The sequence below is a fragment of the Acanthopagrus latus genome, chromosome 7, assembly GCF_904848185.1.
Source record: "Acanthopagrus latus isolate v.2019 chromosome 7, fAcaLat1.1, whole genome shotgun sequence".
Classification (NCBI taxonomy): domain Eukaryota; kingdom Metazoa; phylum Chordata; class Actinopteri; order Spariformes; family Sparidae; genus Acanthopagrus; species Acanthopagrus latus.
In genome coordinates, this window is record NC_051045.1 from 9,890,080 (window position 1) to 9,917,170 (window position 27,091).

Consider the following 27,091-nt stretch of genomic DNA (forward strand, 5'->3'; position numbering starts at 1 on the left):
AGGTGTCGCTGAGATAACGATGTTGATAAGACGTCATAACTTTGCATGGTAGAATTTTCGCCCAGGTCTTTATGTTTTGATCAAAGCCGAGCCAAGCTGATAAAAAAACCTGCGTAAACCCAGGTGTAAATGAAGAGATGAAAGGGGGTAGTTATAAGTTTGCGCTTCAAAATAAATAAAACATATGACATGTTAGTTCGTCAGCCTTGGAGGAACTACTTCCCCACAACAGGAAGCTGTTGCAGAAGAGTGGTGAGTTGTGTTCACTTTTCAATAGAAAAGCCAGTGGAGGTTTTATGCCTCGAACTATGTGCTGCGACCCTGTTTGTACTGTTGCTGAAGTTTGGTGCTGTTCTGAACATTATTTGTGGCTTTTTGATCGCGGTTTGTTGGTGGAGGCGTATAACGCAATGTACCGTTATCGTGTGGTCATTTCTGAGGTTGCTAAAACTACGTAAGCTAGCGGTCTGCAAACTTGATCTTTTGAGGGGGAGTTTTACTCGGTGTCACAGTGTGTTAGACCATGGATTAAACTTACACCGGAATATCCTTTTAACTTCTGGCTCCAGTTCAGACTTGGTGTACAGACATTAAGTGTGGCATTGATCTTCTTTTAACACATTCAGCAAGAAAGTGCTTTTCCAAAAAGGTCAAACTATTCATTTTAATCTGGGTAATACAAAATAAATAACATTTACCTCCACAATGTTGGGGTGGAAGCAAATATAACCAAAATGATCTGCATGGCTATAACAATAGAAGTGAGATTATTTGTTTTTTAAGGTAATTGGATTTACTTAGGCTTGAAAATCAGGAACAGAAAAAACTGTGAAATAAAGAGTGGTGATTTTTAATGGAGTTTTTTCCTCCATAATGGGTTGTAAAATACCACCAGAACCTGTTCTTTTGCGGCCACATTGCCTGATAGCAGTGGCTGTGTGCACTCTGATGATAAAAGCCATAACATAAAGGTTTGTTCACAAAGCAGAGAGTCCACCACACTACACTTTAATTAAGTCTCCTAAACAGCCCTTAGTGCAGATGTAATAAACCTCACATGAAGCAAATGAAGTCTTGAATGAATGGTCTTAGTGGCTGAGCTCATTTCCAACACACTGAATAGACAATCCACCACATTGTTAGGTCTGTTCCAAAGGAAATCTCAAGATAAGTTAAGGGCAGAATGGGGTTGGCTTTAAACAGTCACTCACTTTTTCAGATAGCGCTCAGTAAACGATCGGGCTGCTCTGGCCATTAGACTGATGATTGTGAAAGCACCCACAGTGTTTTTGTTTACAAGTCCCAACTGTCAACAACATTACTGTGGGCAATTGGCAATCCCCATCGCTAACTTTTTAATGAAGTGCTACGCCAATTTTTTTGCCTTCTTGGAAAGGTAAACAGTTCTTGTTTACTCTAGTGCTATTTTGGAATAAATTGTTATATTTCGTGTGAAAGTTTCACCATCCCTTCCTGGGCCTGTCTTATTTCCAATGCCTTTCCGTGCGAGCTCTCCCCTACGTGAAGGTTTCTCTCATTTGGGAGTTGGTTGGTGTGCGAGCATAGCTGGATGTATGATTAGGCTTGGCAGGTTAGTGATCTTAGCAAGCAGCAGGGAGAGGTATGACATTTATTTTTCAACCCCCCGACCCTGAGGATGAAAAATGCATGTCTCAAGCTTAGCCAAGGCGGTTTGGGTAATCATTTATGCTAGTGTCTCCAGTCCCATGCCTCGACCTTACTGGTCAGGTGTCTGACGGGTGATGCATGATCCCTTATACTCCCCCTTCCCCGCCCCCCACCCCCCTCGCCCTGCTCCTGTCCACATCGCCTCCTTCGCATCCCCAACAGGACACTGTCAGTCGGTCCCTCCTTTGATAAGCACCTGTCAAGTTCAAACCTTGACCCGGATAGAGCTCACCGTCCTCAGCTCCTCTGTGCCTCCCTCAGCTGTCCCTAAGGTCTTCTTTCACCTTACTTTTGACTTTTACGGCTACCTCTAAATCTTGTCCTTGTCTCTGTTCTCTTTATATATCTGCACCATCCATTTACCGAGACATACAACTCTTTGTCATATGCAAAGACGCGTCATAAATTACATGTAACACAAACGGCGGTCTCATGTGAATATACGTGCCAGGTAACTATTTGATGGATAACGTTTTGAGTTATGCACACTGAGATCAGTTGTGTGGGGAAAAAAAAATAATTTGAAAATCAATGTTTAATAGGCTGATTCAAACGCTGTGTTGGGTTTTAGTTGATGGGCAAGAATGAATTTCCTCCAGAATAATGAGGATTCAAAAGACGGCAGGAAGAGCTGTGATTAGTGTCTTTGCATAACAGTCTAGAGTAGATACCTTTTATGGAAAGGGTGTAAAGCAGGGGGATTGATAGTGATCCTATCCAGATGGATCCAAATGACTGAGGTGGTGGATTTGCTATCTCTACAGCCCTGTTTCTTTGTGTGTATGGGGAGAGCAGAGGAAGGAGATTTGGTTTGTGTGTGTGTGTGTGTTTTAAGGAGAGTGTGACAGGATCACAGCATGCTTGTGTAAGGCCAACTTAATTCCAAGATGTAAGGTGCTGCAGTCTTGCACAGGTCATAGAAAACCTTGGAAGAAACCAAAGAGGTCAAAGTAAATTCAACAGGGAGAGAGAGAGAGAGAGAGAGAGAGAGAGAGAGAGAGAGCCCAGCTGGTGACTTTGGCGTCTTCCTAAATTATAATGTACACTCAATTTACTCTCATTTGCTGTGAAATTAGCTGGGAAATTTGTTTAGATCTATCCCCCAGAGATAGGGGAGGAAATGGGCTGCTGGACTGTTAAGGGTTGAAAGGTAAATTATACCAATACACTCACTATAATCTATACACAGTGGTGGAAGATGTGTTCAGATCCTTTACTGAAAACAACAATATGTCATTTTCTAAAAGAAATATAGTTGATCGTTGAGTCTCATCTAGAGTTCTAACAGTATGATATTTTCTGTCATAACCATTACAGAAAACATTAGTTTCAACATATTATATTACACCATTGTTAGTAATATCACTCACAATATCCTCTAACAGAATGAAATCAGTATTTATTTTTTAACAAACATGTCTGTCAGGACAAACACATGTCCAGAAAGGTATATATTGTTGCTTTGTGTAAAACTAAAAAACTTCCTATGTTACAATACGATATACTGTTGACAAGACTCCAAAAGTCATGCATTCATCTTCACTTAAATTAAAAGTCTGTAAGTATCATATATAATCTATCCATAGTAAGGGTAGAGGCATGTCCCTGAGATGTACTGAAGTAGAAGTATAAAGTTGCATAAAACAAATACCTCAAATTCCTTCTCAAGTACAGAACTTGAGTAAGTGTACTCGAAGTGGACATTCAACCATCGTCTACGAGGACATTCTACATGATTGGAAATGCATGCAATCCTAATTTAACAGTTTTTCTCTTTCATAGCAAAGCGTACCTAATAAACTACCTCCAAGTTTAAAGGAGCCATAATGCAGCAAGGGCCACTGTCAAGCTGACAGAAGGACTGAGGAAAAGGTCTGCTGGTCATTTAAAGGTTGGTTTACATTTAAAACCCAGAGAGGCTTAACACAGAGAAAGAACACTGCAGGTGGACATAATGCTGTGTCAGACGTTTGGGCTCGAGCCAGCTGTTCTCTTTATTCTCCCCCCTCCCTCCACCTCTTCTGTTATTCCTCACTCTTGCTGTTTGTGTGTGTGTGTGTGTGTGTGTGTGTGTGTGTGTGTGTGTGTGTGTGTGTGTGTGTGTGTGTGTGTGTGTTTGTGTGTGTGTATGTATGTGCATGTCTGCGCTCATGCAACCTACAGAATGCACACACTTCTGATTACCCACAAGGCTATTGCTCCCTATTAACCTTCCCCTCCTTACTCGGAGTTCTCCTCTGGCTCATAAACTAAAGCACACTAAGACTTTGAGAGATGGGGGATGCCAAAATATAGTACCCTTGTTGAACTTTGACCCCTAACTACTGACATGGAACCTATCCAAGAGGCTTTTTAGCCTGCTGTTAGTGCATATGGAGGGATTTCTGCCAGAATTACACTTCTACTACAGCTAGCCAGGTGTCAATCAGCCAATCCTGGGTCTACAGTAGAGACAGACCCTGTTTAATGGAACTAATCAGATCTAAATGATTTTGCACCAGAAGAAAATTAAACTAATGGTATGCTATTAAAATGTCAGAATTAGCCCAATTAGGACTCCCATTCTGTAGTCTGTTCTATTGAAATTCACTGAGTACCTGATTGTCTGCTGCATCTGTAATCGGTCAGGATCTGAGGCTGAGAACGTTGTTAGGCTGGTGCCAGCGGGGACGCCTTCCTCGAAGCGTATGTGTTTTGGGTTCGTGGGGAAGTATGGAGGTTCGTTGACATCCTGGACAGATATGGTGACCCCAGCTGTCGACTGGAGTGAGGACTGGATGCCGCTGGCTAGATGGGCCTGGTTGGACACCACCACCGTCAGCATGAAGGCACGGTTCATCTCAAAGTCTACTGGCTGGAGGAGGAAAGACATGAATGACAGCTTGTGAGAAGTGAATGTTCAACTAGATTTCAGGTAGTTCAAACATGAAATTGTAGTCCTTCAGTCTTTTTTACCTGGTTAGCAGTCAAAAAAGGTTTGTAGATATGAAATCCAGCATGAGGAGTCTCATGAAGCACCATGATAGTTGAGATCGGTCTTAATCTCAAAACTAAATTAAAGTCTGTAATGCTTTTATGCATGGTTTTTCATAAATGTGGCTATTAGTGCCTATAGTTTGCAGGTTTTATATTTTATTTTAAGTGTGTTGTGCAGTGTCAGACTGGAACCGGTCTTGGTCTTGTCTTGTTCAACCCTCAGTCTCAGTTCTCTTTATCCTAATAATAAATACATCCATTATTCAAAAACTACAGTCTTTATCACTGATTTACAGGAAAGGAAAATAGAAAAAGAAGCCAATTATCACCACTATTAGTATAAATTATTCTTGAAATTTCTTTTTATGAGCATGCCATGTCAAGTATTCAAGAATTGGGAGCGTACTATAAATAATAATATGCTGCACCACATAGTGTTAAAAGCCCTGTCAACATTTCTCTTTTCTGCCTGTGGCTGGGGAGTAAGTGTTGAACCCTGTTGATGATACAGGACATGATAAATGAACAGATGTTGTGTCAAGTGGTCCCCTGATGAATTGGAGCCATAGTCTCTCCAAACAACTAACCAACACACACACACACACACACACACACACACACACACACACACACACACACACACACACACACACACACACACACACACGTCCTGAGCAGAAGCATAAAGGCTTAGACTATTCATAGGTTGCTGTTGCCTTTTGAGCGTGTGTGTGTGTATGTGTGTGTTCATGTGTAATCTACAGGGGGTTGTGCCGGCTGAGCCTAAACCAGAGTGACAGTTCCGTGCTCTCCTAATGAAGACTACACGATCAGGTTCAAATGACAACAACAACAAGCGAGGAAATGAAAAAAGGGAACAAACACGCTGCTCGTTGGTACTGCTGGCACATTCCTAAACAGACGGATGGTGATTACTAACACAGGCTTGTGTCTGCACTGTTTGATGCTGATGTTAATGATCTCGGGCACATCTGTATGTTGCATTGCCTGAGTGTTATGAGTGGACAGTGTGGCAGCACGGCCTTGATATAAAGAAGCATTCTTAATCAGGCAGCTCGTGTACAAGGGTACCGGAGAGGATGTGCTTGCGTGCGCGTTAGTTGGCTGCATGTGTATAGCCGTGCACGTACGATATGAGCTAATGTGAGCACATGGCTGTGTATTTGTGTGTGACCCTAGGGTGCACTGGGAACCTATTTACAGGCAAGCCATGCTCAAGGCTCTTTGATCTGCAGCCAGTGGTATTCAGAGGATGGGGAGGTCTAGAGTATAGCTGTAGGCAAAGTAAAGCACACACACAAGTGCTCAGACTCACACTCACACACCCTGAGGGAAGCCAGAGGGGTGAGAGGTCAATAACACGGCTTCCATCGTTTGCCCATGAGCCATCACATCTTACATCTCCCCTGTATCGCATCGCTCGTTCCACTCTTTCCCTTTTACTTAATTTGTTCCGCTGCACTTCGACTTCCCACCCCATCCCCTTCTCACCTCTGCCCCCTCCCCCCTTCCCTCGATCTCTGTGATCTCTGCTCTCTGCGGTCTCTCTCAAATCCTCAAAAATCTGTCCTCGCCTCACTTCTCTCCTCTCCATTTCCCCCTGTCATCTTCCGTATTTATCATAAGCCATGATTTACATATCTTAATGACTCATTCGAACCAAGCAGCACTGTTCGTGTGTTCTTATGCGTGCTTGTTTGTCTACTGGCTCCATTACCGTGCGGCAAAATGAGAATGTCTCTCATGAAATCCCCGGAGTGCAGTGTAAATGTGTGACATGTTCTGGTTAAGACCTCAGCCCTTGTTTACAAAGAAGCCCAGGTCCCTCATGGGGGATTGCCCCATACCTGGTTGTTGTGTGATTCGATGTGGTAAAATAGGAACAGGTAGGTATCCTTCTTATGGCTTCTTGACTTCACCGAAGCAAGCTAAAGTCGCTCTGTTTACTCGTTGAGACAGTCTATTTCTTGTTTCTTCCCAGGGGGTGTCCTGTCTCTTATTTTATGATTTCCTGATAACCTCCCATGGGTCTCTGTGGAGGCTTACGGCTACTCGGCTGCCTGCTGAATTTTACATCAGGGAGTGAGAGGAATGGATTATAAAAGGCAGTCATCTAGAGATAATGAAGAGAAGCAAAATGCCAATGCTCATTGCTCAGGCCGCTGTGGGAATTACAGGGAGATGTTTTCGCTATTTTTTTAAACATTATTGTGGGATGTGAGATACGACTCACAGGAGTCAGCTTCACGAGGAGAGAACCCCTGGGTCCTCTGGGTCATGCAAATAAACAAGCTATTTCTACAAAAACATGCAACATGATACGCACATTAACAATGAGTCACTCATGGATGAACACAGGAATACAGATGCTAAAGGTCACTCAACAAGAAGCCTGTCTACACACACACACACACGCACGCACGCACGCACGCACGCACGCACGCACGCACGCACACACACACACACACACACACACACACATTAAGTCAAATATCATGGAGATTTTTTTTTTGTTGTCCATGTCCTGTAGTTTTGCCAAATGAGTTGTCACCCTCTGGCTAGACCTCTGTCTGAACACTTGAACAGCAGGTTGCTACAAGACATGGCTTTGTTGCTGCTGTCATTTACCCACAGCAGCTAGACATTATGAGTGTATAAAAAACGTTGCCTTTGTAATTGAGAAATCAATACCTAATTTGCTACAGTGGTCTCGCCAGCCATTGTGTTTAAATCTGTGCGTGAGTGTATGAGCTGTTTCTGAAGGGCGCAGTGGCCTACAATCTCTCATTTGGACATTAAGGGGCATGTGAAAGGCAAAGACCCCAGCCTGTCCCCATTTACCTCTCTAGTCTATTATTATTATGGCTTGTGTGTAAATCCAGAGGGGATTTAACAGGCGGTGTAGAAAGAGAGATGTTTCTTGCACTCTGACCTCTTTAGGGCCAGAAGCTGAGCATGTTCTGGCATCTTACCTTCACCACGGTCACCATGCCGTCGTTGCTGACAGGGTCAGTGCGGATGGTGAAGTGCCCAGAAGGGTCCCCGCTGATAATCCTGTAGACAGCGTTCCAGTTAGGGGAGTGCGGTTGATCAGCATCTATCACCGTCAGATTAGCCACCACAACATCGACCCGGTTCTCTGGGACCTCACCGGAAAACTGCAGAGAGAAGAATACAAGTTTGCCTCGTGATCTGTTGCTTCAAAACATTTATTTTGACTGTGATTCATTGAGCCATTAGAGTGTGGCAATTTCTACAAAAAGCCGCTGAGTTCCTATCTCTCTCTTCCATTTTCCTTTATAGAGCCAGTCCTCCTTTCAGGTTTTCAGGTAGAGTAAGTTTAATGATCTTGCTTTTACCACAGTAGTAGTAAACAAACAGTAAACACGCGCGAGCACATGCATGCAGGGGCGTTGTTCCATGTTTTTTTCTTTTTCTGCATTTCAAGTGCCCATCTTCAATGAGCAATAATATTTCATTCCTCTGAAAGCTGGAGTGACAAAGGAGAAGAGAACGGATGAGCAGAAACGAGCCAACAGTGGGGTGGGTTAAAACAGCTGTTTGAGCGCATATGAGTGGCGTTTACTTGTCCCCGTGCTGTACAAACACATGTGCTTTGTCCTGATAAGCCTGATGAGGAGTGAGCCGCTGTCTGTCATGTGTCTGTTATGGTGGGGATTGATCAAAGCTGTACAGGCTCAGAGGATAAATCCCACAAAGACGAACCAACTACAGCAACGACTGCACTGATTACCCTGAAAAAATAAAAAATAAAAAAATTGACTGCAACCCCACCTCCACAAACAATCCATCAACTCTTAACCAGTTGGGTGGGGTCAGAAGGTGAGCATGTTGGCGTGTCCTCACGTCATCTGGGGGCAACAGGCATGTAGCACCGTACAGTCACCGTGGGTAACAGGCGTAGAAGATCCACTGAGCCGCTTATGTGAGTGTAGGATATCAAAGAGCAAAGCCCCAGACCAAACACTCCAACAGACCATAATACCCTGCCTGGCAACCCTCGCATCACCCAGCAAACAGCCGACAGCAGCGGGCAGATTAGGGGGCTGCGTCAGGAGAGCTGTTCAGAGACTCAATGACATTCTTAAGACAACAGACAAGTCCGGGTGGTCCTGATGCACTGCCTGCGTTGGATAAGTAGGCAGGCTGTCGTATGTTTGTGAGTGTGAGTGTGTGCATACGTGTGTGTGTCTGTGTGTGTGAGTGGTTTACTGCTGTGGTTTGGTTCAGGGACTCCCCAATGTCAATTCAATAAAAGAAAACTTCAGAGATGTCTCTTGAGCTCCTAAGGGCCCTTGAGCATCTTATTCTGTGGTACACAGTAACAACTGAGGGGCAAGAGTTAACCATATCTGATGGAAGACTCTGAAGGGTCCACTGCCAATCTTATTATCAATACCACACTCTTATAGGCATTCAGAGCTCAAGTAATCACGGTCTTATTTATTTTTCCCATTGGCAATCTTACCTGGTCTGACAACTTTTGAAATACCCTTAACATAAAACTCTCCATCGTCAGTACAATCACTTAGCTAATTAATTTCCTGAAGGATCACTGTGTAAACAACAACTTTAAGTGCACAAAAAGTCAACTATGAGCCTCAAAGACCTTCACTGAGATTAAATGTCATCTGTTATTTTAAAATGCTGGTGAAGTATTCAGGCTTGAACTGCACTTGAGCAACTCTGATTTATAAAGACTGAAGTATAGATTTCTATTCAGCAAACAAAACAGGAGGCAAGAGCATTGAAAAGCTGACAAGCATTCAGATTTCACTCAATTTTTCAAATGTGAATTTAAAGAGTGTTTTTTTTTCCTTGGAAGCATAAGTTTGTTATAACAAAAACTTCATATATTAAATTCAATTCAGTTTTTTCAGATAACAGCTATTATTTTAGGACAGTCAGCTTTGATATGTGGAAAACTGGTGTCAAGAGTGGATTGTGATTCAACATTTGTGATTTTAAACAGGGAGCATTTCAATCTCTTTTGGAAAAACCTTGCCCTTGCTCTTTTTCTTTCTCTACCTTAATGACTTAATAGCTGAATATTGTGTCGATTCTTACTCTTACTGTTTTTGGTAACATACTGCAGCGGGGTTCATTTCAACAATGAATTGTTGTATGACTGTGTTTCCTTTGAGCAGAGGGTCAGATTCTCTCTGATCAGGTAGTTTTTCTTTCTGTGATACTGTACCCTGCCCCCACTGAAGAGAAGGAGGGGGAGCTGTTTGATTGTGATTGGCACAGAGTCCAGTTGGCTTTCTCACAGCACTTGACAAAACACCTCTTGCCCACACCCTCATCCTTCTGTCACTATCTTGGCAGCGAGGGGAAGACTGAAGGAGGCACTGGGAGGAGAGAAGTGACAGGGAACTTCATCATAGGAACTTTGTGTGGATAGTAAAGGAAGGAGGCCAAAGTAAGAACTGCAGTGAATCCTGTGCAGAGATACCCTTGATTGCATGATTGTAGGTCTGTATGTGCAACTACAGAACACCCCATACCATAAAAGATACAGCAGCGGTTGCAGTACTGTATGCATAAACACATAAACACTTAATCTAATCTATCTGCATCACAGAAATAATGCAAAGCATGTATGCAGGCCCGAATAAGCACCCAGAGCCTTCACATTCGTACAGAGGCACCACCCGTTGAAAAATAGGCCAGCCTCTGATAGGCGTGATGAAATATTAATCATCAACATTAAAGACAAATTCCCCAAACTTTATATTTCTGGGACATGTTGAAAGATCTATGGGGTTTATTGCAAACACTAAATATTTGCATAATGGCCTGCATTCTCAACAAAATGGCTTTTATGTTATCCTACCACTAAAATGGGTGATTTATGAAGGGAGTTGGTGAAAGTGCTCAGCTCATCGTGGCTCCAAAACCTCCACTAAAGTTTATCATCAATATCCATGATGGTATTAACTTCTCTCTGTGGCGATGATGGAAATGCACTTAAACACGGTGCAATACAGTCAGAGAATATGAATCTATTACCGGCCACTATCATCAATACACCGCCATCAGCAGAGAATCTTAAATCAGAGAGGGATGCCGAGTCAGGAGAGGCCTGTGATTTACAGCAGTGCATGTCTATGCTTTATCACTGCTGCTGTAGAAAATAGTCTTTCAAAATAATCTTTCATTCTTTCTCTTCTCCCAATCATTCTCTCATCACTTTTCTCTCACTTCATTTTTTGTCCTGGAGTCTACATGGTGATCCACTCATCAAGTCCTGTTCCCTCTTTGTTCTCTTCATGCTCACCACCTCCTTTGTGTGTAATTTTCTCTTTTTTCCCCTGCCCTCTCTTTGTACATTTCCTACTGCATGTGATGTAGCAGCTCTCTGATGAGCGCTACGGCTGACACATGCTTACTGCCAGCACTAACTCATCATCATAGGGTCTTAATAGCCCCCAGGGCAAATGCTAATGCTAACTCCTCTGCTACCACCTCAAAGAGCCGAGCCTACTGTACAGCTGATATCGCCTCGGCCTCTCTCCGTGCACTTGCAGAGCTAAGCACCTTATCTACCCAACAGGCCCGTTGCTCTCATCACTACTGATAGGAAAGCACACATACTGAATAATTCTGACACCTGAGGCCAAACCGACACCTCGAGAGATCTTTCATCACAACACGAAATTTGAATGCAGACATGCTTGACTCCACTTTTGACCATCTTTACTTCTCCAAACACATGCATGTCTCTCTGCCACTTCAAATAAAAATTTGACTCCTGAGAATTGTATTTAAAAACCATGCAAATAATAGCTCTGAATTCATTTCCACTTTCCAGCTGTCAGTGATAAATAGTGCTGCCACCTCAGCTGTTCCACTCGCACATCTAAACATAGCAGCACTGAGAGAAACGACCGGGGTTAAGATGAAGTTCAGTGAAGAGTGGAATAAACGGAAGTAAACTTTTTAACACCACTGAATCTCCCGCTTCACATACTCATTTAGCGACGATGGTGCTGCATTGCGCCGCACTGATACATTATATACAGTACATTACTTCGGACTTTTAATTTTTTCCTCGTTCTCAATAATGACCTTCTGTGATGTAATCATCTTTCTAACTATGGTCATCATGACAATCGTTAACAGTTGACTGGCTCTACTTTTCTTGCTGATGAAAGTCAATAATATGAATTAGCTTTTGCTTGTGTGTGTGTGTGTGTGTGTGTGTGTGTCTGTGTGTGTCTGTGTGTGAGTGTTTGCATCCTCTACAAGTACCCTTTGCACTTCATACCCCTCACTCACTGTCAGGTCTGCAACAGTAATTTCTTTTCTCCTTTTTGTCTATCCTCTCTTTATCCTTTTCTGTCTTTTACTCAAACACACTCACAATGATTTCTACCCTCTTCACTGAATCCCCAACCCTCTCCTCCTCCAAATTACCCTTTCCTCACTCCCTTATTTGTGGCCAACTCACGGTTCTAGAGGTCAGCATGGGAGGGTTGTCGTTGATGTCCGTTACAGTGATGATGGCAGTGGCTGTGTTGGAAAGGCCAAAGTTCAGGTTGCCCTCCATGTCCGTGGCCTGCACGATGATGGTATACTGGGACACTTTCTGTAAAAGAAAGAAAAAGAAAAGAAATAACACACTGTGCGGTTATTCATCTGCAAAGAGCTCTCTCTCTTCTTTGACTTCACAACTACACTCACAGACTGTGACTCCCAGAGGAAAACAAATCTGAGCATGTTTTCTGTTCTATAGTAGCTGTCCACAGTGTTATTTGAAACACAGATTCACAAGGGCGAAGTCTTCATTCGAATGAGACAAAAACCTTCTCAGCGGAACATATTCAGACTTGACACCATCTGAGGGCTGTACTGTGAAGCCTCCCCACAGGTATGTCATCAAAGAAATTCCTCATTCAGTGCCACTGATGGACAGATATGAAGACAATGATCCAACTGACAGAGATTAATCGACTATCTATGGAGCAATAATATGAGAGAATGATAAATGCTATTTCATCTTCTGAAATGACACAGTATCACTTCACTGAGAGCTGAAATATGGTGCTCTTATTGGTATTTTTGTACTTGGGTGCATCTGTGTGCTGCTATTTGTGCGGTTCCATTCCCATCCTCTTTCCTAGCCCCTCTTCACTGGCATCCTCTGTCTCTTCTTCAGTCCCAGGGTGCAGTTAATGGGCTGCAGGAAGGATGGAGCCCCGGAGCCGACTGTCTGGATAGTGAGTCTAGTCACTGAGATTCCCAATTACATTCCCACTGTCTCTCTCACCTGCTAATTACTGAGTAAATATCCCAATTAGGCCAGGACGCCATATCGGGAGGATTAGACAGCTCCTCTCAGTTTCCCTCATCGTGATGCTAGACGAGATGCTGAACTCCAACCTTGTACACACACGCTCATTAACACCCGTACGTACACACAAGCAGACAGAAACATACACACACACACACACACACACACGTACACACACACACACACACACACACACACACACACACACACACACACACACACACACACACACACACACCTTCTCCATATCTTGTTTGGAGGCAGCGCTTGCCCACTGTCCCATCAGCCAGTGAACGGCGTGTACACAACACTCTCAGTAATTAGACAAGGGAGTAATTATGTAGAGCTCCTCTGAACCTCTCAACATTGCTACAACACGGCATGCATACCCAGCTTCCTCTAAAGGACTGAGGTCTTTTACTGTCAACAAGCCCTTGAAAGTCCAATGCAGACCAGTGGAAAGCTTTGGAAGAGAATCAGTGTGGGAGTTTATAAAGTAGAGGAAGAAGACATTTCAAAAGTAAAGAACAGAGGAGAGGATAAGAGACAGCAGGGGATGCAGCTGAGGCGCAAGGGAGGACGACTACCAAAAATAGATGCCTGTTTTTTTTTTTCTTTTTTGTAAATCTAACACCTCCAACACCGCTGCCCAAGAAGAGAGGAGGAAGATGCAGAAACTTTCAAAGTTCCAAAGGGCTAAAGTGCTGACTATAAATGGACCTGGAAAGCACCACAGTGGGCTGTGTAGCATCTTCCTCTAAAGTTTATGTACAGTACACAAGCTCAGACTCTTTTTTTCCACAAGATTTGAGACTTATCTGATCTCAGATAACAGAATACAGTAGAATAGATTTGTATGCTACAGAAAGTGTCTGGACATTTAGGCTGGTCCTCACTTCTTTTACAGGGCGTTTGAGTGATCGGACTTGGTTTTAAGGTGAAAGTTAGAATTAGGTTTAGGTTTAGACCAGCTTTCAGGTTTAGGTCAGATATGCATTGACACCGGGTATCTGCAATGTAGATATGTTATCTGGTTAATTACATGTGTATATGGAGCTCTGCATTTGCATCTGGAATTAATAAACCGTGTCAGGTGCCACTCTTATTGCTACTTTATTGAGCTGGGGGTTGCTTTTTTCAGGCTTACTTAATAGCAATATGAGACAGAGTTAGGTTAGGTGAATTCTTTGGTCAAGGTACATTAATTGCATTTAAACCTGTCATCCAATCATAATCAACTGATCAATTGTGATTTTTAAAAAATCTGCGTTAATTCAATCTTTGGCATTATGGCTACAGTGAACAATCATTTAATAATACATTACATTTCAAAACATTTTTCTTTGACTGTTTATTGTGTTAAAACCTGCAACTAAATTGAAATGTATTTTTTGGCCACTTGGAGGCAGCAGAATTAATTAACAATGACATAACGTTGCCTTTCAAAACAACCTTGTGGTGTTAGACAAAATGTATGTTATTGACGAAAAAAAACCTCTTTTACAGTACAATTCTATCCTCATAATACAAAGCCAATTTTTAAAGTATTTTATATCCAGCATTGTTTCCATTGCTCAAAGTCTTATTCCTTGCGTTTGTTGGCGAACTGCAGCATGTCTTGGCAGCATGTACCACCGCCACCTGCTGATCAGCGGAACAGTGTGAAACCATTGGTGGGCGTATAAATGGCATCACCTGCATGCACATACATGTATGTCCTCACTCACATGCATCCACAGGAGACCTTTAAGTTGGTTATTTGGAATTGTTCAGCAACCAGTTAATTATTTGCATTTCTGCAGTTACTGTGCAACAACATAATTGATTAGGAGTCCTGTCTCTTGCCAAGTAAGTCCAACATCCACTCTCCTTCAGCTCTACCAACTTTTGAGGGAAATCAGTCTCTCTAGCTGTTAAATGCTCCAACATCTTAGCTAGCTAGCTGCTAAACATATTTTTGTTCATCAACAGATCAATTCATTAACAGATTAAAAACTACTCATGTTAAAATGCATTCCTCCTTATTTTGATTCCAATATAGATTGTATGTTAATGCGGCAAGTAAGCACATTCTATATTTTGTTGGTGAAAGTGAAAAAGCATTGCCTGTCCTTTCGCCAAAAACACACATATGTCTTCCAGACATTGGCATGATTTACATTGGAAAGAGTAGTATGGGGAGCTTTTGCTAATTGGGAAAACGTTGACTAGACTTCAACCAAGTGAAGTCTCGCCAGTGTCTTCCCAATTATGTGTGCTATCTGGGTTCCTTATCACTGAGGAGCCTTTGAGTAAGGCCATAACCCAAATCAGCTGCAGTGGATCTGCTGAGAGGCCAGCTGATCACACAGAGGTTGTACTGGACATTGCAACCAGCTGTGAATGTGTCGAACACAGTTATGATTAGCTTGTTGCTTCTGAGAAAGAGCTGCTAATGACTACTATCCTGGATAAATACATAGTAGGTATGGCTTTTTCCAGTCGTTTTCATAAATAAGGTGGTGTAAACAATTTTGTGTGTGTGTGTGTGTTTGAGTAGTGGGGGTAGAGGTTTAATCCAACACCAGGGGTGACTGGATGGATTAGTACCTTTCAGAAAAAACAGAGTAAAAATTTTAACTCCCCCTTCCCCTCATACTTCTCTCCCTCTCCCTCTGGCACCGTCATGTCTCATCCTGCCTCTCTGTCTCCATCACCCGAACTCCATTGCCAAATTCACACTCGCTTCCTCCCATCTCATTGTAATACCCCGTCTGCCCAGCTCTGTTTTTGTTCTACTGCTCCCTTCAGCCCCCCCCAAATGCCTGTGTTTTATCGAGTGTAGATGTGATTATATGGGCTTTTGTGTTTGTCTGACAGGTGTCAAGGGCATTCTATCTCAGATATTTTCACTCTATCTTTACTACACAAGCACACACACACAGACAAACACAAACACATACACACAGACACACACCCACACCCACACACAACACAACGTGAGCAGCCCACTGTAGCGTGATGTGTTGTTAATAGGTCTGTCACTGGTGACAGTTTGGGAGGATGATCTGTCTCGGAGATTTCTTTGCAGAGTTGTCACTGGCACATCCATGTTGTGAGAATAAACACATTTGGATCTTGTCACAACTTTTATAGCTCTATAAACAAGGTGACCGCAGAAGAAGGCAATTTACTGTAAGAAAAAAATTATGAGCTGGTGTGTGATGACAAATGGCTAGGCGACATTTGTAACAAGCATCACAGCATGTCATCACAGTAAACAGTGCTGTTAGGAACTGTGCTCCCTAAACAAAGATAAAGGTGCATTACCTGGCAGCTATAGCTCATTTAGACTTTGGACATTACTGAAGTGTTCACATCCTTAGAAATCAATAGATAGTCATTATTTAGTCTGATTTTTTTGATTCATTTTACACGGTTTTGTCGCTGCACTTTGTGAATACTTTGGAATAGAGAAGACCAACCTCTCGATCAAGACCAGGTGCCACCGTCACAATGTCTCCAGTCTCACTGTTGATGGTGAACATGTTGGGTATGGGGCTGTGCGGCATTTGGGAAAGGATTCGATAGCGCACCATTCCGTTAGCTGTAGTGTTGTCGTCAGCATCGAATGCTGAGACGTGCATCACTGGTGTTCCTGACGAAGGAAAAAATATTTGTCAACACGAGTCCAACTACCAAGCAAGCTGAGACAAAAATTAAACAGTAAGTACAATACAATATTCATTAGATTAAATATGAACAGATTTCTTTTAGCCTTGGTAACACACAAGCTTTTTGAATTCAGTAAACTCACAGGTTTTGCTGCTGAAGCCTTACATGGTTAACTTACTTTAGATGGCATTGTGTTACTCACCTAAATCTGTTTCCTGACAATATGACCAATTTCTTCTGTTGCTATCATTATGTTTTATGTCACAGACAGACATGGGAGATTCAATGTCTCTAGTTACCTCTTGAGGCAATAATGGCTCCTGTTTATCAAAAACATACATAACCTCAATTATATTCCATAAACCTATAATTGCTCTATAATCTATAATTGTTTCCCCAAAATAAATATGGGACTGTGATAATTTTGTACTTTAGTGCCCCTTGTTGTTAAACAACAGAGGTAGAAGCTACAAAATGCTCTGCACACAATGTACTACTCTGCTTAATGAACCATCAGAGAGTTTAATAACAGATATAGTACTGGAAATAATCACACCTGATATTGGTTCATGTGCACATGAACATAGCTGATAAACCTCTTAGATGTTCCATAACAGCTTCATAACAACAACAATAAAGCTAATTGATCTCTGAGGATGTAATGCAGGAGAGAAATACTGGAGACCTGTTCTGTAATCGACACATAAGCACAGTTACAGCGTATAATGTGCAGATAAAGTATGATAGTGATCAGTTTTTAATGGCGTCATACGTCACATCATATTCTGCCTTTACTGGATACACTGAACAGGCTGCAAATCTAATGGTAAGCTCTTGCATATCCTACCAGTAGATTTTGATGACAGGTATTGCAAAGCCTCATTTCCACAAAGCTCTGTGTCTACATGCAAGTGCGCCTTAAGTCCATTCATTCCTAAGGGAACCTCCATGACCTTAGATTTGTTTGTAAAACACCCCTTCTTTCTTCAGTCTGGATATAACCTTGAGTATGAAAAGTTGGAACATTTGTATCGTTTGAGGCAGATTTCTGTTAGATTGTGTTCACTGTGTGCCACAAATTATCTAACCGAATGAATGTAATACAACAATTCTTATACTTAATCAATGTGAAAATGTTGATGAAATATGCTGTAACTGGCAAAATGTTAGCTTTATAACATACAGAGTGCATGCATAACATTAGTGGTTCTTATGTAGTTGAACAAAGATAAACTGTCAAAATGTTTGATGACCCTTGCTTGAATTGATCTTACTGTTAGGAACTGGTTCAGTAAATAAAAATTTCTGACTGTGAGCATAGGTAGGCGCAGACATACAGTACTGCACACGCAGAGAATGAGCCACTATCCCTCCATGAATGCACCACTTGTTTGCTGCCTCCACACTCTCATTTAGCTCTGTGGGATCACTGCCTGTCACCCAATCTCTCCATCGCTCTCCCTCTTGCGCTGCCTCTCTCGCAGCCGATTCTAATTGCCAGAGATAGTGATATCATGCCAGTGACAGCCCCTGTCCGAGGATAATTGTAACCGCAGCTCCCATTTCAAACTTCATTACATTTCAAAGCAACATTTGTCAATGACTTGGCCAGAGGGAGCACTCTAAAGGCCTCTCAGCGAGACGAGAAAGAAAAAAAATGGGAGGGGAGAGGGAGGGAGAGGAAAAGAGAGAAATAGAGGACAGACTCCGTATTTGGTTTGATTCCAAGTGGAGTGACTATCAGTCCTCCACCCTTCACTTTTTTTCTGGAGATGGAGGGATACAGAAGAGGAGATGAAGAATCACAATGTGTCACACATCGCCGGGGTAATTTCATTAAGCTGCACTCTTAGGGGGTTTAATGTGGACCCTTTGTACGGGCGTCCTAAGCTGTGCCTGACAGGATTAGGTCCCCATAATGACTCTTTAATTTGCAAACTAATTCAAGTCTGTAATTGGCCTTCCATTGAAACCACTGGAGCTCTAAATTCCCAAACTCTCTTTTTTTATGATTATTGTTCAGCTGAATGTCATGCATGCCACAGAGACTTGTCATCTGTGTGGGGCAACCCTGCGGAGGGGGGGGCACCAGATAAAAAAAAAAAAGCACTGAATAAGAAAGAAAGTAAGAGAAGAAAGAAAAGGAAATTAAATGAGCACCTGGACACCTCTTGAAATCACCTCTCGTGCAATAAACTCTGCCTCATCAGGCTCACACTCACACACAGGCATACACACAGAGAGCTCATCTCCGTGATTCTTCCGCTCTGGGGTTAGACATAAAATGACCCAGTGGTGCTGCAGCGTGGTACATTTAATCCTCAATCTCCTCTCCAGCCTGAGCACCCTCTTTGGTTTATGGCCATTGCTGCAGCCGGCTAAATGAAACGCCACTGTAGGAGACAGATTTTCCGTCTGTCTGCTAAATCAAGGGGGAATGGAAAATCCTCTGTTGCGTCCAAGATTCACTGTTGTAGGCATACTTTTAATGACACCAATCTCTCCTGATATACTTGCTGCTCTCCTCCCTTCTTCCTACATCCAAACAGCTCACCTTTCCTCGCATTTCTTAATCGTTTTTAATACACACTCTTGGAATTGTTCCTGCTTCACACTTCACTCCTTGTTTCATGCACTGATCCACCCTTCTATCCGTGTTTCAGCACCTGGTTTAGAGCCTTCGTCCACAGAGCCGTTGTACACCTGGTTTTTGAACTCTGGTCTGTTGTCGTTCATGTCGATGACAAAGATGTACAGATCTATGGGGTTCTCAACCTGGTTTCCGTTCATGTCCACAGCATGGGCTCGCAACTGAGAGGCAGAAAAACACAAGAAAAGAAGTTAGATTGTAACCATAATAGGAGCAGGAGTTCTTGAACTGTTAAATCTTTAATGACCGTCAGAGATGAGGGTTTGAATTGGTAATATGGAGAAAATTATGGAGACAAACATTAAAGGATAAATAATCATCAATACGTTTTAGGAGCAGTGGTAAACTCACTTTTGGACTCTTTTCAACCTGGGTGAGGCCTGACAGACACCTTCTGCAGAGTCTTCTCAGGGAGGAATAAAAGCTGCTCAGTTACTTTATATTTTGTTGACAGTTAATGTTTCCGCAAACCAACATAAAATTCAAGGTTGACGTGTGTAGTAAACATGGCATGCTTATTAGCCACCTGTCACAGCATGAGGTGGAGCATACGGTGGTGATGGCTTTACTACTAACCATCACGGCTGCCAAACAGGTGACTGGAGCTCAAGTCTAACCACTGGATATCTTTTCAGGACACCTGGAGACCTTTTCATGCGTGAGTGTAAAACAGGTAATGGTAGCCAAACCATGATGCCTTCCTAACCTTAACCTAGTGTTTTTTTTGTGCCTGGACCTAAACAAGAGCATAAGCACAGCATTGCAAAAAAAAAATAAAAATTACAAAACTCAACCTAAACAAACGTAAAGAAATGTCCAGTTTTAACTGACACACCTGAGTTTTAGTCTAGTGACTGGGTTGAATAAATGCTTTGATATCCTCTGCATGACTTTTGGGGAAAATAGATAATTTTATGTATATTTAGACTATGAGGTGAAAGGTTTGGAATTTTATTCTTTGACGTCAATCAAGAGCTAAGGCATCAACGGACACTGCTCCTGACAGAGTGGATTTCCGTCTTTAATTTGCTTTACTCAAAATGTTATATTTGTGGATTGTGGTATGTGGTTAAAAATACTCATGCGCTGTAGAGTCAGTGCATTCATTGTACAAAAATTAAGCCACATTCCGTGTTAATCTGTTAGACTTAGGAAGAGAATGTGGACCAGTTTAAATTTTATGTGTTATTTGCTGGATTAATATAAATGTTATACATGGTAAATTAACAGTATTCACTCCTTCCCAAGACTCACAATTCTGAAAGCAACCCTCCACTTTTGGTCCACAGTACCTGCTGTTATTGCCTACATTTCAGTAGTTGCTGGCAAGTTTAAGTATTACTTTTTTGAATCACTGCTTTTAAAGATTCCCTCATCCTCTAAGTGCATATCCAACTGTCTCCGCTCAGGGAAGGACAAAAGCAAGGAAGAGACAACATAAATAAAACACCAACAAAATGAAAGCTGTTGGTTTTTTTTTTTGTTTTTTTTTACCCTTCAAGGTGACTGCTCTCACAGCACCTTTACAACCAATAGAAAAACACCTCTGTGCTGTTTTGTGAATTTGGCATTCAACCTGCCCATGAAAACAAGGGGCTGATACAATCTGCATTATTGAATTATACAGTACAGAAGTTTGAAAAACAATATTAAGTAGAGCCAGAAGTGAAATTCAGGATATTTTTCTTGCAGAGTAATTGCCTTTGCGATCATGTACTTTCTCCAGACTTCTTATCTCTTTTCCCCCAAAGTTTTTATCTAAGCAGAAACCAAAACAAGAAACATCTCATTTTATTGGCTCTTGTTGTAAAGGGAAGGTGCCTGTTTCAGGATCACTGCGTCGGATCCCAGGCCAACATTCTGTTTGGTTTTGTTTGAAAGCGAGTCCTGAAATCTCCTCACTTCCATCTGACTCCACAAACACAGTCAGCCCATCTAAAATTCAACTCAGCTGCGCTCAGATCAATGGAATCACCAACCAGGATTTCTCACAAAGTTTGGACATGCTGTAAAACGTGTCCTGACTGCTTCCTTGCTTTAATAAGGGCTCCGCAAAGAGAAAAAAGGAAAGGAATGAATGAAAACAAGAGCAAGGAAAATAACTGAATTATCATGGATATGTTAAGTTTAAACAAATGTTTGTAGTTTGTTTTTCACTCTATACGTGAAGGTCAAACTAACAGACTCAGGTGGCATTTCAAGATGAATTCCTAGGCTCTCTCTAAAGCTGTTTTGATTCACTTCACCTTACCCGGGAATGTTTATATCCCTGAGCATGACTTATTCAGTGATATTCCTGTCAGCTGGAAGCACTGGGGATGTTTAGTTTATTTCATACAACAGGGGGGAAAAGGTCCAGATACTATCTACATCCTGCTCCTAACATATAGGCTTGTAAATATTTATTCTGTTAAAATGTCAGCAATCATTTTCAGGGGAAAGACCCTCCACCCTATTTGATGTTAGGTATAGACGTGAAAGGAAAATGACAAAATTGGAAGGGTTTTTGGGGAAAATTGAAAACATGTTAGAAAAAAAAAAAGAAGAAAAACTGTAACATGAGCAGATTTTTTTTTTTACTCTGTCATGTATGGAGAATTGAGGGAATGCTACTCTTTCCATCTGAGCATGCCTGATGAGAAAAATGCTACCTGGCCAGCACAAGAGCATGAGAGCCAGATAAGTGAAATAGCCTCCAGGCTTGTTGTGGCAGGAAATAGAATAAGTAGCATTCTCCTTCGCTTCTTCTCCTCGGAGATGTGAAGATCGCTGCCTCCCATCCTCCCCTCTCCACCACCTGCTCCCACTCTGCACCTCCACCAAAATTGTCTCTTCAGGTCTCCCTGAGGTTAATTTGACTTTACTTTTCCCACTGCATTGTCTGATCGGTCCTGCACCCAATATCCGTGTGCTGCCATCGCACATCGCATCACGCTGTGCTCTAACAGGCTAGGAGCCCGGCCCGTTATCTCTACCCACCCTCGTCCCTCCTTCCTCCGTGCATCCACACCCTAATTCAATAACGGTAGAAGTCAGAGATTACCGTCATGTTTAAAGAAGGCAAAATGTAATTCAGGGTCCACATTAAAGTTATTATCTTGAAAGGCAGGGGGGAGAAAACAGATCGTACTAGGCAGCACTTGGTATTTGGCAAAGAGGCAGCATCCTGATAAAGATAACAGCAAACCCAGGAGCTACAAGGTTGTTTTTTTCCCCTCATAAGAATGCTTCTTTTTGCATTGCTGGTTTTGAATTTCAGAGTCCTCATTCTTTTGAAATAAAAGGAACTAGACCGTAACTTTGTTCTGTCCTTGCATGAAATATGAAGTAAACAAAAGACAGAGCACAAAGTCAAATTCTAACTTCAAGCGTGTTGTTGCTTTCCAGATTGATGTTGCTTCGTAAATCAAATTTTCCCTGTCTTTAATGTTCTCGGCTTGAGGATGTTCATGTTTTATACAATTGCTTTCCTGTTGCTCAAACAACATCTGGTATTTCAGGCCTTTAATTGAACTGCAACACCTTTCTTCATTTGTTCACATGCACATATTTTCCTTGTCTAATCTGATTCCTTCCTGCACTTTATATTCCTCACCATCGAACACTTTTCCTTTACAACAAACAACTTGGAGTTTGACTTAAACAGCCTTTAGCAAGCCTGTGCCTTTCTTAACAAATTACCTCATTGATTGGAGCTTCTCCGGGGTATAAATCTGCTCTGCTCACACTAAAAGGTTGTGCTTGCAAAGCTCACCAGGACCGTAAGTCAGACTAGATTCCCACAGAATAAAAGCGGTGGCAGGTACAGAGACAGAATCTTGAAATGATAAACATGCTCACCTCTGCCACAGGGCTCACTTTTCATGGCAGCAGAGCGACTGGCTTACAGCAACATTATGTAACTATTTTATCTTAAAATAACAGCTTTAGAATCATTTTGGAGGTACACTGACTTGCAAGGAAAAAAGCACATCTGTCATTCTAACCCTTACCCCAGTGCCTTTGGTAAGCTGGTATGATCTTCTGTGAAAGGTGCAGATGCTTTACAGCACTTTGTTACACACCATTTACTATGTTGGAGAAACGGAATCATATTTTCTGATATCTTCCAGCTGCTCTGGCTCAACTCTCTGCGATTCATGGAGTTTTTCATGTGACTGATAGCTTTATTTGTTGCTAAAATAACTGTAAACTGCTGCTAAGTTAAGCTAAGCTAGTGGTTGTGGAGTGTAGCATCATACTTGGCATACCGACATCAGCGCAGAAATAATCTTCTCATCTAACTCTTTGCAAAGGGGAGCATAATTGTCACATGAGAATGACATTGATCTTTTTATCTCAGTCTCAGACAAACACAAGTTAAGTGTTTTTGGTATATGCCACTGTTACTGGCAGTTGAGAAGCTATGAAAATATAACGTGAGTGGCTCATAGCTCAATTACTTATTATCACATCCTTCGTTATGTGCTTCACTTCAGTCACTTAGGCTTTGCAAATAGTGTTGTTGCAATAGGTGTAAAAAGGATATTATTTCTATCCATCATCATTGTGCACAACAACAATCTTGTCCCTCACAGTTATCAAAGTACAAGAACACAGAGACACAGCTCTTCAAAGAAGTTTGTTCCTGCTTAACGTAACAATGCAATGCAATATTCTTTTGTAACACTTATTGAGTGGATGTAATGAAATGCTCTTAGATATCAGTTGATATCAGTCATATATGTTGAGCCAACATGTGATAAAACAATAAAATAATTTTAATGTGATTAGTTTTCAACTTTTTGAACCAGTTGGAAACAAATACCAAAGGATGGGCCTTGCTTCCTGATTATTTACTGAAAGTAAACTTTTCATCTGAATGGGCATGCTAAATTTCTTGTGGCACAGGCCCGATCGTAGATCAGATTTTTTAGGCTGTGTGCACAAACAATCACCCATAGGACCGGCATGCTAGTAGAAGGGCAACATAGCAGCTCCTTCTTTCTTGTTTCAAGGTGGCTAGTGAACTGCTTATAGATGCATTATTGGCACCTTCTGGATTAGGGTGTTGAAATTCACAGCACTGCATAACACATACAGGCCATGGACTCTCACTCCAATATTGCCACACAACTCTGTAGCTGATCGTCAATCGTTCTGTGGGAATGAGGCAGGGACATATGTGTCCGAGGGTTGACTGGCTGTGCAATAATGTTTGTAAGTTTCGATATTAAGGCCAAAAATATTCTATTGTTGTGTGTGAACGTGTATATGTGTTCTTGTGTGTGTGTATGAGAGAGAGAGAGAGAGAGGGAGAGGGAGAGAGAGAGAGAGAGAGAGAGAGAGAGAGAGAGAGAGAGACAGAGACAGAGACAGAGACAGAGACAGAGAGAAAGAGAGAGACACACTCACATGGTAAGAAGAGCGATGCTCTCGATCAAGAGGTTTGGTGACGAACATCTTTCCGAGCACAGGGTCGATATTGAACACCTCGTTGGGTGGTTGATCTGCTCCCACCCCAGTGATGCTGTACCGGATGGAAATGTCCTGGTCCTGGTCTGAACGAATCTGCGTCACAACAGACAGAGAGGAACACTCAATCAATCAGTCAATCAATCACACATTTATTCAGTGTCATACTGTGTTTCACTGAGCCACATGAATTCCTCTCTATACTGTCTTGAACTGAGGATACTCAAACACAGTTGCCACGGCCAACCTACACCTATGGGTGCAGCATGTGCTGTGGCGTGTTTATTATTCAGGGACCAGTTTGTGATATACAGCCCCAGAGTTTAATAATTTTGTCCTTACACAATCTCAGAAACCTGATATTGCATATTATTCACAAGCACACTCACATACCCAGGGCATGCACTCTTGCACACCCACACACACCCACACACCCATACCCACACCCACACCCACACTCACACATACACACACACACACACAGATATTATATATCACAGTTTGGCATTTTTAGCTACCACATATTCAAGGATTCCATTAGTGCTGCCGCAGGGAGTGCTATGCATTCTATTTGGCAGAATTGGACAGCTTCAAAAGAGAAATTTTAATTCAATATTTCAGCGACGGAGAAATAAAATCAACATATATTTACTATGAACTTTGACAGTCAGGTTGTGATTTATTAAGATTTGCCAGGAGCCAGGCTGGCATTACAGTCAGTATGTGAAGGAAAAAAAAACAATTAGATAGGAAAGTGAAAAATATGAGGTCGTAGCTGTTGCTGAAGAAACATCAGGAACAGAGATGCACATGAGAAGAAAATTACTTAAATACTGTGGGAGATGGGAAGCAAAAAGTTCTTCAAGAAATGGGCCTGTATTTTGGTTCTGCTATCCTTCCTGGATAGACAGCTAATAGGTGCATTAAGTGCACGGCTAGGCATGTGATTTGGACTGAAGTGCTGTGTAATTGGGACTCATTTGGAGGAGTTTTTTTCAATTTAGAGCCCAAATGGAGTCCAAAACTCCAAGCATCCCATCTCTGCCCATTAACTACATGACAACCCGTGAACATCAGCCGGTGTATCAAAATGACCCAATCATACACTTACTCCAATATTCGGGCACATCCTGTACAAACATATACACACAGGGAATGGTCAGCCTTTCCCCCTCTAATCAATTAACATTTCAGTGGAGAGCCAGAGTGCACCAGAAGAGTCCCCCTGTCCAAAGTTGTCTCCATCCTTCACCACTTGAGGAACCAATTTAGCCACACTTTTGACACAGGAGGAATTCTCCCCTGCTGAGAAAATAGCTGGAACAACTAACAAGGACACGGTATGGACATACAGTATTAGACAGGTGTCATACTAACTTTTCCTGCTGGTGGAATAAAAACCTGTCACCATTACTGACAATGACACAACCTCCTTTTCCTCTTCATCAGCTTCAGCATCATCATCAGCTCTCTAAACAGAGATCAAGTTGAAGTGTGTCTCTCCTATCAAACAAATACAATCAGTTATAGATGCTGTTCCCATACGAATGCAAAGGGAGCTGTCACAACATCCCACTATTGCTATTTGTGCATGTCTGTCTGTGTGTTTTCTTTGGGGAATAGGGGGAGGAGAACGTCAGAATGCTCTGCACATATCTCAGCAAATTACTGCTGACAGCTATGATAATTAATGAGCTGCAGGCATCGACTGCTATTACTTCAAAGGAACTCTGCCCGTTAAACACCAACAAACTAACAAACATCCAGCTATAGCATCTCTGCTGAACTCTCAATGTACTGCCATTACCCTCCTCTACAGGCAAAAAACAGAGACTGCAGCACACCGGCCTCATCTGCCTCTCCTGTCGCATTAGAAAATACAAGCAATTACTACACATCCCACTGCCAAACTGTCTCCCCCACTCATTCATCCCTCTTTTCTCCTCCCCTCTCCTTGTCTCTCCTTTCCTCTGCCCTCCCTACTCCTCTTCAACTCCCTCACTCTCTCATTTCAACTCCACCCCTTTCCTCTCATCTCTCCTTTCTGCTGTACTCTCTCATCACTCCCTCTCTCTTTGCTTCAGGTCTCCGTGGGGACAGAAGCCATGCATGAAAAATGAAATTACTTCAATCCGTTGGCCTTGGCAGTGGCGTATAAATCCTCACCAGTTAGGAAGTGATAGCTCTCCGTAATTCCATTTGGGTTTTCCCCGCCTCCCTGATTTCCCACCCGTTTCCAAGTCATCCTGCTTGGGGGGAGGGGGGGAATTCAGCGGCATGTTTCCACAGTCATTCCAGCCAATTAGCTCTCCCTCCCACAACGTTCACGC

The 27,091-nt window shown here is 42.3% G+C and overlaps 1 protein-coding gene across 5 annotated transcripts in view; it reads right to left on the reverse strand.

The window, feature by feature from the left end:
* LOC119022980 (cadherin-4-like) overlaps positions 1–27,091 on the reverse strand; it is a 244,394-nt gene that overhangs the window by 15,031 nt on the left and 202,272 nt on the right. For all 5 annotated transcript variants that reach the window (XM_037104523.1, XM_037104524.1, XM_037104526.1 and 2 more), the window contains 6 exons: positions 24,702–24,857; positions 19,324–19,468; positions 16,468–16,640; positions 12,161–12,298; positions 7,659–7,844; positions 4,287–4,543 (listed from right to left, as the gene is read on the reverse strand). In XM_037104523.1, coding sequence (XP_036960418.1) covers positions 4,287–4,543; positions 7,659–7,844; positions 12,161–12,298; positions 16,468–16,640; positions 19,324–19,468; positions 24,702–24,857 — 1,055 coding nt within the window. The remainder of the gene's footprint in view (positions 1–4,286; positions 4,544–7,658; positions 7,845–12,160; positions 12,299–16,467; positions 16,641–19,323; positions 19,469–24,701; positions 24,858–27,091) is intronic.